Raw genomic sequence first — 12,378 nt, 5'->3', positions numbered from 1 at the left:
TTGCCTTTTGTGCTTCCACACTTTAAAGTGGGGGGCGGTGAGGATCGAACCTCAAGCTCTGATACTATGTAAAGAATCTTGGAATACACCACTTCAAAAGCTAACTCCAAGGTGAGAGTGCTCAAGGCCTTATAAACTTCACATTAGTTTCTGTCAACAAATAAAAAGTTTTCCGGGTGGGCATCAAACTTAGATGTGTTGGCAATTGCGAACAGTATAGCTAATAAAAAATAGATTTTATTAATGCAAGTGAATTTTCTTTAGTAAATTAGTCACGTTTTCTTATATAAACTAATATATATATATATATATATATATATATATATATATATATATATATATGCACAAAAGAACTGTATAGCATAAAGTTAAAATAATCCAACATCCAGTTAAATTTAATAAGGATTTAATTTTGATGCGCTGATAAAGGAAAATTTTCTTTACATTATGATTTAGTCATGCATTATCAAATTATTTTAAAAAAATTGACTATTTCAACTATTACTTTGGAAGTTACTTTTTTTTTTCAATAATGTGCGAATACATTATTGGATGATAATTTGCGCATCAAATTTAAACTTATTTAATAAATATGTGTTAGAAAAGTCTAGATTATGAACAAAATAAAATAAGGGTTTGGCTTGCAAGTTTTAGTTCGTGTTACAATAATCTCACGCACACTTCCACAAGAAGCACCTCACATTGTACTTAATTGACCACTAGTAAAACTACTTTTTTTTTATACATACTAGTAAAAAAAACTTAATTAAAAAAATTTGTATGCTTAACCATCCTTTTAAAAGGAAATAAATGTACCAAAAAAAAAAGGAAATGTAGTAATTGATTTGCATCATAACAAAAGTAATTATCATTCTATATAAATGACCTTACCACTAATCTTCAAGGACAATTTGAAAGGGATTTGAAAATAAATTTATCTCCAACAACTTCAAAATGATATCATTTTGGGACTTAGAAGAAAAAATACAGGATATTTAAGTAATTTTACTTTTCTTTTATATCATGTATTTTATTAAAATATCTTATATTTTTTCCCTCAAACTCTAAAACGACATTGTTTTGAGATTAAAAAAGACAACTTCATCTTTAGTAAAAACATTAATCCCTTATAATAGTGAGTTACCGCCTTGCATGAACTTAATTATATTCCTATATGGAATACTGTACCACTGATTTTTACAAGTTTTTTTGCAAAATAAATAGAATAATGAAATTGGTGGTTAAACATAAGTTAATATGTTTAATTGATTATTCAGGTGTAATGTGAGATAACGCGTGTATTTTTTTTTTTTTTTTTTGGAAACTAATAACGCGTGTAGAAATGTACGTAACACTATTCGGGTCGCGCGCATATATTATAATGGATCGAGGAGACTCTAATAATAACCAGTGCAGCAAATCAAACTAAAATTATGCGGTTAAGGGAAATTTAAAAATTTAAATGAATTATTTACAAAATTATATTTGTGTACTTTTTTTTTACATCATCCCTCATTTCCCTTATTTTATATCTACTATTAACGCAGAGGCAATATGTTGACTGATTTGATTTCAGAATTTTGAATACGACTTGGCTTTGCTATCTCTAAGTGCATGACTTAAAATCCTTCTTTGATTATATCATGAAATCTATTGATGAATCCCAAATATGTGACTGAACATAATAATAAAAAAAAAGAAATTGGAAAAAACTGATGTCACAATTTTTTTTTCTTGTACTTGTCCATCTTCTTCTCTTTTTGGACAATTTGAATCTAATTTGTTATTATATCCAAATCCACCCCCCTCCCCAATTCAACATCCCAGCCCATCCCACAAAAAAATTGTTATTTCATTACTGGTCTCCACTTTTTTCTTCAGAGTCTACAACAACTTTAATTGGTGCATGTAGAATTAAATGAAAATAAAAAAAACTAATTGTGTTCCAATTGAATGAAAATAGAAAAAATAATTATTTCCATAATAACTGCTAATTAGACGTTAACAGAATGAAAATTATTAAATTACTCAATAATAACATTACACATCCTTTTGTGATTAAGATAGCAGTCATTAGGGGTGTTAACGGGCCGAGCCGAGCCGAGATTTGGTATTAAAAGACCAAGTCTGTGTTTAAATGTGTCAGTCTTACCAAGCCTGTTACCTGTTACGAATATAATTATCGGCATGTGGCCTGCCTTACAAAAAAAGAGAGCCTGATTTAGTCCGTTAACCTGTTAGAAAAAAATAAGACAACAAAAATTTATCTAAACAGAATATACAATCAACAACACTAGTAATTCCATAAATATTCATAAATTCAATGTATATCTAAATAGCATAATATAGAACAAAATATTCAAAAAGTCCGTTTAACTAATAAAATACTGGTGAAATGAATTGAGGGGAAGAGAGAGATGGATATTACAAATAATATAAAAAATATAAATAAAAATTAATATACTAGGCCAGCCTGACAGATTCCAAGGCCGAACTTTTGAATTGGAGCCTGAGCCCTTTTTACTAAACGAGCTTTTATACAAGTTCAAGCCTGGTTCCAACAACCAATATTAGAAATGTAAACTCAGGCATTCACGAGCTGAGTCAAAGGCCTCTGGCTCGTTTATCACCCCTAAGAGTCATTATCAAAAAGAAAAGAAAAAATAGCAGTGGTCATAGACTCAGTTATTTGGTTTTGTGGTGTGGCAGTGTAACAATAGAGGCGATAATGGGTGACTTTTCAAAGAAGAATTTTCCCTGACAAAGACAATACTCTATATATTGAGAGAAGCCTAATCTTGACACCAGATCTATAGTTTCTTTCTTCTTCTTCTTTTTTAGGTAATCAAAGTAAATTTTTTAATTGGGATGTGGAGTAAGGACTTGAATCTGAAGCTAGATCTTATTAGAACACCCTTGGAGTATTACCCTTCTTTTAGACGTGAAGCACCCTTGGAATATTTGTGTCTATCAAGTATCAAGCACTTTCACAGTCCGAGAATATATTAAAAGATTAAATTATTTATGATACTTAACTCTATCTCATGCGATTTGGGTGGACAATAATTTTAAGGAAAAATATTTCTGCATTTACTGCAGATAAGTTATCTGCATTTATTTCTAAAACGACATCGTTTTGATATTGAAATATTAAAAAATTATAAATATAAAGACTATTATAACACTGAAATAAATTAAAATTATAAAAACATCATGATTTCTGTCCAAAAAAACATCGTATTGAACTTACTGCAGATAACTTATCTGCAGTAACTACTGCAGAAAAAATTAACCCTAATTTTAAATGCAGCTGGGCAAGTGAATGTGAACACCCTCATTTATTTCCAATTCTGGCTGGAATACTCATGCACATTTTCAATTATTTAATAATTTAAAATAAAATCCTAAAATATATTTCTAAAGTATAAATAAATAAATTTAACATCATACATATATATATTACACATTTTTTAAAAATAAAATATTTATAAAATAAAAAAGTTAAAAATAGCTTAAATTCTATTTTGTAATAATTTACCTACACAAATACTTATTATTAGAATGAAATAAACTTTTTCAACAATTATTTTATCATTATTCATTATTGGTTCATTCATTAAAATTAATTGTCGTAAAATACTATTAAAAAAATTCTTCATCTCATCTCACAAAAAATAAATAAAATCATAATATATAATACAAATAAAATATTTAAGAAAAAAATTATTTCACAAATTCTAGTATGGTAATTGATATAATTTCCTTCACTACTTTCGTTTATTAAAGGGGCCATGGGTAACTTTTGTGGATTCTGAAGCAGGTTAAAATTTGGCCATTTTCACTTTTCGTGAAAGAAAAAAAATAAGAAAAAGGAAAAACTTATTAAGAATTATTTTCATCCATACTCATACTTAATTTGGCCATTTTCACTTAATTCTTATGATTATTTTTCATCCATACTCTTACTTAATATTATTATGACACGTCAACATTATTTTTCCCTGTATACATGTAGTCTGTTATAACTAACTTAGTTAGGATTAGAAGCTGTTAGTTAGTTATATAATTCGTTCTAGATTCTTCTTGTAATTAGCATATATATACTCTTCCTTGAAGAGTCTTGTACAGATTAACAAATAATGAATTTTCCATTCTTGAGATTCATGGATTCTGATATGGTATCAGAGCTCTGAAGAGAGCTCTGGTATCGCACCTTTCCTCTCCTTTCTGATTCATCTGTTATCAACCTTCCTTCCTCTCCTTCTCTTTGGTTGATCTTCAATGGCGATCCAGAGTGCTCTTCCAGATTATTTGTCGAATCCATCGAACTCACTATACCTCCATCCTAATGAGAATCCTTCCATGGCTCTCGTTGCACCTCCTCTCAATGGACGCAACTATCATACGTGGTTGTTTGCCATGAAGATGGCACTGCTTTCGAAGATTAAGCTTTGTTTTATGAATGGAGATTTTCCAGTACCTGATGCTAGTGATCCTCTGTTTCCCGCGTGGGAGCGATGCAACACTATGGTGTTGTCATGGATTCATCGATCCATGGATGAATCAATTTCGAGATCAATTCTGTGGATTGAACACGCCTTTGATGTTTGGCGTGATCTCTCTGAACGTTTTTCTCAATCTGACGTATTCAGAGTTGCAGATCTCCAAGAAGAGATTCATCGTCTGCAACAGGGAAGTAGAAATGTTGGTAAATACTTTACTGAAATGAAAACACTATGGGATGAGTTAGACAACCTCAATCCTTTGCCAAAGTGTTACTGTGGACCTCTTGATGAAATTCAAAGATCCAGAGAATGTGATCAAGTGATTCGTTTCTTAAAAGGTCTCAATGATCAATTCTCCCATGTGCACTCACAGATCATGCTAATTGATCCACTTCCAAACATGAACAAGGCATTTTCCCTTGTTACTCAACAGGAACGTCAGTTGAATTCAGAAGTTCATATGGATACTAGCATGGAATCTAAAGTTTACACTGTAGATCAGCTCCGTCGAGCTGGAAACTCTAACATGACAAGAGGTCCAAGGCCACGAGGAACTAAGCTGTGCACTCACTGTGGCAGGACAAATCACACGGGGTGGATACATGTTATGCCAAGCATGGATATCCTCCAGGTTTCAGATCTAGATTCAAGAGTGCCTCTATGAATGCTGTTCTGGATGATGGAAGAATTGAAGAAAGTGGTGCACCAGATACAGTAACCATGATTCAACAACAATACAAGAATATATTGGACATGTTGGAACGAACACAAGTTCACGAAACTGGTGAAACTTCAAGCAATCATGCTGTTAACATGACTCAAACACCTTCAGCAACAGCCTTTGCTACTCCTATTGGCCCACAAAACTCTGGTAAGACAGATACACATTGGATACTTGACACAGGTGCAACAGATCATATATCCTGCATTTCATCTTGCTTCATTTCTTTACATGAGATAAAATCGATTCCTATTACTTTCCCTAATGGTTCAAGCATCATAGCTCATTATTCTGGATTTGTTCGAATTTCATCAAATCTGATTATGTGTGATGTATTATTTGTTCCAGCTTTCTGTGTAAATCTGATATCAGTGGCCAAACTAACTCAATGTCATAATTGTGAACTAATTTTTCGTGATTATGCATGTTGGATCAAGCAGATCAAGTCATAGCAAGTGATTGGTTCAGTAAGTTGCAGAATGGACTTCTCATATTGGAACAATGCAATAGCAGAAATGTAGAAGAAAATGCAGCTAATGCTCATGATAGTAGATATGTAAATAATACTTCAACAGATGCCTCTTTGTTATGGCATCTGCGTTTAGGACATACCTCAAATACTGTAATGAAGACCATGTGTAACAGGTTTCCATTTACCAGTCCCTACAAGAACTATGCCCCTTGTGATATATGTCATATGGCAAAGCAAAAGAAGCTGCCATATAGTGTAAGTACTAGCAGAGCCTTATAGGCTTTTGACCTCATCCATGTAGATATATGGGGTCCCTTTTATGTTCCATCTATTACTGGATACAAATATTTCCTCACGGTTGTTGATGATTACTCAAGGTTCACTTGGGTATTTTAATACATAATAAAGGAGAGACTAGATTGCATCTGCAGAATTTTGTGACACTGATAAAAAATCAGTATGGAATTTCAGTTAAAACCATTAGAAGTGATAATGGACAAGAGTTCTTAATGAATGAATTCTATGCTTCTAAAGGAATAATTCATCAAACTTCATGCGTGGAGTGCCCTCAGCAAAATGGGATAGCAGAGAGAAAACATCAGCACATCCTTAATGTAGCTCGTGCATTGATGTTTCAATCTAAAATTCCATTAAAATTCTGGTCTTTCTCAATTTTGCATGTTGTACATTTGCTTAATCGGACAACTAGTCCTTTGTTGCATAACAATACACTGTAACACCCTGTGTATACCTGGTTTGTTAACATGTCATCGTATTAAGTCACGCTTAATTAAAAATGCGAAATATCTTTTTCTTTTCAATTATGACGTCATTATCATTACCAAGTTAAATCACTTAATTCATTTCCAAAACATTGTCTGTATGTAAATTGCAAAAGACAACTATCTACACTTAATAACCTCATATATATAAATCATTAACTGTGTCTCTAGTCACGGCACTACAACACGTAGGCTGGACAAACCCTGGTAGTTTACATAACTCAAGTCTAAACAACGATACATAATCAAATGTGGCATGGACAATCCCCATGCTCACCAAATAAGACAACAAGGCCCAACAGAGTCTCAACAATAACAACATAATTATAAAGATAACATGTCAGCATCCAACATATAATCATAATAGCAAACATCTAACTCAGCTCCGGCCTCCTGCCGCCCGAGGTCTCAACCCCTGAGTTACCTGAACCTGAAATATGTACCCCAAACGTGGGGTGAGATCTCTAAACAGAAATCTCAATAAGACAAGAGATCCTCAAGGATCTTCCACCCCAAGCTCACTTACATGTGTAATATAAGTTCCAAAAGCAGTTTAACAGTATAAGTTCCAAAATCAGTGCAATGCAGCAGATAATCATGTCATGTGTGTTATAACTAATCTACTGGCCAAAGAAATGCAAGAATACGTCTATTACCCACACTAGTGCAAGACGCCACTTGCACCCACCCACAGTGTCACCATCTTGTATGACGCCACATACTCAGGCTTACCGTCTAAGTGGAACAACACATACATATTAAAAGCAATTGCACATAAAGCTCAACAACATTTTCAATTATCAAAGCATGTAAACACATCATGCATATAAACCATTTCCTCATGGGGTATGGTGGAACCACATAATGACTAAACCGAGGACACGAAAGCTTACCTTGCAAGCTAATTATCCAAGCCAAGAGTCCGCACAAGCTCAAAGTCCACTCACAGCAGAATCACTATCTGTTTTGGACCAGCAATCATATCAATATTCAAGCACCACAAGCATATGACATAAAGACAACGCTTTTCCTTTACGTTTCATGTCTTTAGGCTTCTCACAAAGTCATAAGCCCTTAATCACTCAGATTCTGACTAAGCTTAATCATTACAGAAGTTCCACTTAATCAATCTAGGGTCCACAAACCCCTAACACAGTTCTGTATGAACAGTACAGACCCTGCCTCGAAATTCCCAGAATATTCAGATATTTGTCAGGGGCATATCCGGGTATCCCATATCCGGATATGCATATCCGGATATCATATCCGGATATCCATATTCGGATATCACAAGACCTCATATCCAGATATCAATATCCGGATATTTCGCGACAGAATACAGTTTCTGCATTTCACGAGATATCACTCCAAAGATTCCATTTTTAACACTTCACAACGTTAAAGCATACATCTTTAAACCCCTCTAGGTCAGTTATCACGTTGGTTACTTGTTTATCTTATTAAACATGGAAATACTCCAGTTTTACCCATTAAAACTCATGATCAAGGTTGGTAACACTTACCCAAGGTTCAAACAGAGCAACAATGGCTCTTGGAGCTCACCACCAAGTCCTCACAGTTTTGACTTTGCAAAGAAACGAAAATGACAACAAAGCAAGGTCCTTTCTTCACAAAGATCACTCATTGGAGCTCCCACAACCAAGGAAATGTCCCAACACCCAAACAAAGAAACTCAGCCCACAACCTCAAACCCACAGTGGCTGGACACTCAGAAAATGGCTACCCCTCACCCTCACAATGCTACTCACAAGTGTTTACAAAGAGAAAGAGGGAAGAATCAAGCAAAAGATGACAACTTGGCTCACAAGAGGGATGGGGAGGCAATGGAACAGTGTCAAACAGACCAGACTCCCAAGGTGCACGTAGAAAAACTGATATGGCCTAAGGTTAAAAGTCAAAGATGAGTATTTATAGCCAGTTTAAACTTAAACGTATTGTATTAGCGCTAATTGCTACGCTTAGCATTTTAATTTCAAACTTAGGATTATGAACCTACTCATTTTTTTAAGATTTATCATATTTTTATTTTATTTTTTGCAACACCTTTTCGGTACGCGCTTTTACATAGCCAGTATCAGTTCTGGCACTAGTTCTCATTATTTTAACTTGAAACTTGAAATCACAGTCCTATATATTACTCTAGGAATATTCATGCACTTATTATAATTTTCTGGGATACTTCATCAGTACTCATTTATACCGAGTAGCAGAATCGATATCTGCACTTTTCGTCCGGAAAGCGACTTTCAGCATTATTACTCACTTACCAATATTATTTAAGCCTTATCATAATTATTAGGGTCAATTATGAAATTATTTTCTAATTTCTCATAATTAATTAATTAACTTCCTTAATTAACGGTGCGGGTTCTTACATACACCATATGAACTCCTGTATGAATCTCCACCTATGCTGATCCACTTGAAGGTCTTTGGATGCTTATGCTTAGCCAGCACTCTCTTATCTAACAGAACCAAGTTCAGCCCACGAGCACGAAAATGTCTGTTTCTAGGATACAAGGATGGAACAAAAGGGTATGTGTTGTATGATCTAAACTCACATGACATCTTTGTATCTAGAAATGTGGTCTTTCATGAGTTGCATTTCCCTTATAATGATAGTGGAACTAAAATTCCACCTAATGACACACCTGTCATGCCAATATGTTTAATATGTTCTGAAACCATGCAAGATGATGTGTTGGCTCCACTTCAACCAGCTGTAGACAATGAAAGTGACACGTCCATAGCCCCAACTAATGACAACACCTCACCTTTGCATGTCAACCCACATCCGTCACCTAACCCGATATCCTATGCCTCACCAAAAGATTTCCCTGACTCACCCATACCACTATTAGTTCCCCTATCCTCTCCTCGGGTAAATCAGTCCAATCCTCACAATCTTTCCAACTCACAACAAGCTCCAAGACGTTCTACCAGAACACTTCCAAGCCATCTACAAGATTTCATTGCACATTCACATCCAAAACACCCTATCCTCTATCATATGTTTTGTCCTATGATAAATGTTCCCCACATCACAAAACTTTATGTTTTAACCTTCATACAATTTCTGAACCTCAAACTTACTCTGAGGCAGTCAAAGATCCAAGCTGGTGTGATGCTATAAATGCTGAAATCTCAGCCTTTGAAGAAAATCACACATGGACTCTCACTGATCTCCCTGCTGGAAAGAATTCCATTGGCTATAAATGGGTACTTAAGATTAAATACCATGCCAATGGAAATATTGAACGATACAAAGCTTGGTTGGTTGCAAAGGGGTACACTCAACTAGAAGGAGTTGACTTCCTTGACACATTTTCTCCAGTTACAAAAACTCCATTATTCGTATACTTCTGAGCATTGCAGTTGCACGCGGGTGGATCCTGGAATAGCTGGATGTGAACAACGCATTCCTCTATGGTGAGTTGAATGAATAGGTCTACATAACACTACCTCCTGGAGTTCAATCTACAAGGACCAATCAAGTTTGCAAATTAAAGAAATCATTGTATGGCTTGAAGCAAGCTAACAGACAATGGTACTCTAAACTCACATCTGCCTTGCTGTCCATTGGATACAAACAGTCTGAGGCAGATCACTCTCTCCTTCTCAAGTCAAGGCAAGGATCATTTACTGTTATGTTAATATATGTTGATGACATAGTATTGGCAAGAGATAATAAAGAAAAAATAATGAATGTTAAGAAGTTCCTTGATGCCCGATTTCGCATTAAGGACTTAGGTGAACTACATTATTTTCTTGGCCTAGAAATTGTTCACACAAAGGAAGGTTTGAATGTTAACCAACAAAAATATGCATTAGAGTTAGTAGCTAATGCTGGACTGTTAGATGCAAAACTTGCTTCTACTCTCATGGAACCAGGAATAAAATTGGAATAGGATAAAGGAAATCCATACTCGGATGCTTCAGCTTATAGAAGGTTAGTGGGAAGACTACTCTACCTGACTACAACTCGACCAGACATTTGCTATTCTGTCCAGCAACTAAGTCAATATGTCAATAGCCCTACAGACTTACACATGCAAGTAGCCACTAGAATCCTTTGGTATTTAAAAGGTACACCAGGTCGTGGACTGTTTTTCAATGCTAACAATGACTTGAAAATTACTGCATTCTCAGATTCAGACTGGGCTACTTGCCCTGACAGAAGAAGGTCTATTACAAGATATTGTGTTTTCATTGGACCATCCTTGGTTGTGTGGAGATCAAAGAAACAAAACATAGTTTCTAGATCATCCTCAGAGGCAGAATATCGAGCCTTGGCAAGTTTGGTATGTGAGTTGCAATGGATGAAAATTTTGCTCACTGATCTCAATGTTCCAGTCAAGGAAGCACGGATACTTGTAAAAACAGGGAGAGTCGTGTCCGACACGCTCCGACACGGTGTCAGACATGCGGTCAACTTTTTCCGACACGTTGACCATTCCGACACACGAATTTGACCGTGTCCGACACGGTCAAATGGCATTTTCGTAATTTTTTTATTTTATTTTTATTTTATTTTTAATTTTTTTTAATTTTTTTTTAAAAAAAAATTAAAATATATTAATAAAGCTTCCACCTGATCATATCAATTTTATTTTTTTGTCTTTTTTCCCCTCAAGTAGATAAGAGATCATCTCAACATCATTGTTGTCAATTCCTATCACACTCTTGTTGTATCTTCTTCTCTCTGATCTCTCTCTAATATGAGTTGATCTCTTTATCTGATATTATATATCTCTCTCATCCCAGTTCTTATTTTTTTTATTAAAGCTTCCATCTTTATAACGTGTTGATGGGTATCATTAATTTAGTTTCATTTTTTGTTAAATTATTAAATATTAAATGAAATATACACTATATAAATTAAAAATATTATTTAATATTAAAACGTGTCCCAACGTGTCGAAATCCATAATTTTTTAGGATTGACGTGTCGGAGTGTCGTGTCGTGTCGTGTCACGTGTCGCGTGTCGTATCGGTGCTACATAGGTTCCAGTTTCTAAACCAATGGCTGTATTTTGTGATAACCGTTCAGCCATTTATTTGGCTCACAATCAAAGCTTACATGAATGATCGAAACATATAGAAATAGATTGCCACATTGTAAGAGAGAAAATCAACAATGGTTTAATCCATTTACTTCCAGTAGCTTCAACAGAGCAAGTTGCAGATTCATTTACAAAAGCATTGCATCCTCATCCTTTTAAGGGATTAATTAACAAGCTGGGACTTACTGATATGTACCTCCCACCTCGAGGGGGGATATTATGACACGTCTGCATTATTTTTCCCTGTATACATGTAGTCTGTTATAAGTAGTTAGGATTAGAAGCTGTTAGTTAGTTATATAATTCGTTCTAGATTCTTCTTGTAATTAGCATATATATACTCTTCCTTGAAGAGTCTTGTACAGATTAACAAATAATAAATTTTCCTTTCTTGAGATTCATGGATTCTGATAAATATTGTTAGAAACTTAATTAAGTATATATATTTTACCCTTATTAAAAAAAGAAAATAAAGTGATAAAAAAAGAAAAATAAGATCAAATGTTATGAAAACTTAGAACACTTAATAAAAGACTAAGGGGACATTTGTAGAGGAGAAATTTTCTTTTATCTAGGAATCACAATTACTGGAAATATGGTGAGAAAATGAATTTTCTGGAAAAGTTAAAAAAAAATTGTTCGGTAGGCCAAAATATTATCAAAAAAATTATGGGAAAATTAGCATTTTGCTAGCAAAATCAGAATGACACCCTCTATTTTGATATTCTCATGTGATATTCTTACTTTAATTTTACACACAAAATACATTCTCGTGCAAATAGGTTTCCTAGGCAAATTTTTTCCAAACCCCTAC

The 12,378-nt window shown here is 34.3% G+C and overlaps 1 protein-coding gene across 1 annotated transcript; it reads left to right on the top strand.

The window, feature by feature from the left end:
• The first annotated feature begins 4,281 nt into the window (after positions 1–4,281).
• Positions 4,282–5,169, top strand: LOC133315692 (uncharacterized). Its single transcript, XM_061517369.1, has one exon. It carries the CDS (start codon positions 4,282–4,284, stop codon positions 5,167–5,169), a length of 888 nt encoding a protein of 295 aa, XP_061373353.1.
• Positions 5,170–12,378: the final 7,209 nt, after the last annotated feature.

Source organism: Gastrolobium bilobum, unplaced genomic scaffold, assembly GCF_033153095.1.
Source record: "Gastrolobium bilobum isolate Gb01-03AN ecotype WA unplaced genomic scaffold, APGP_CSIRO_Gbil_v1 utg3766, whole genome shotgun sequence".
Lineage (NCBI taxonomy): Eukaryota > Viridiplantae > Streptophyta > Magnoliopsida > Fabales > Fabaceae > Gastrolobium > Gastrolobium bilobum.
This window is presented reverse-complemented; position numbering and strand designations above follow the sequence as displayed.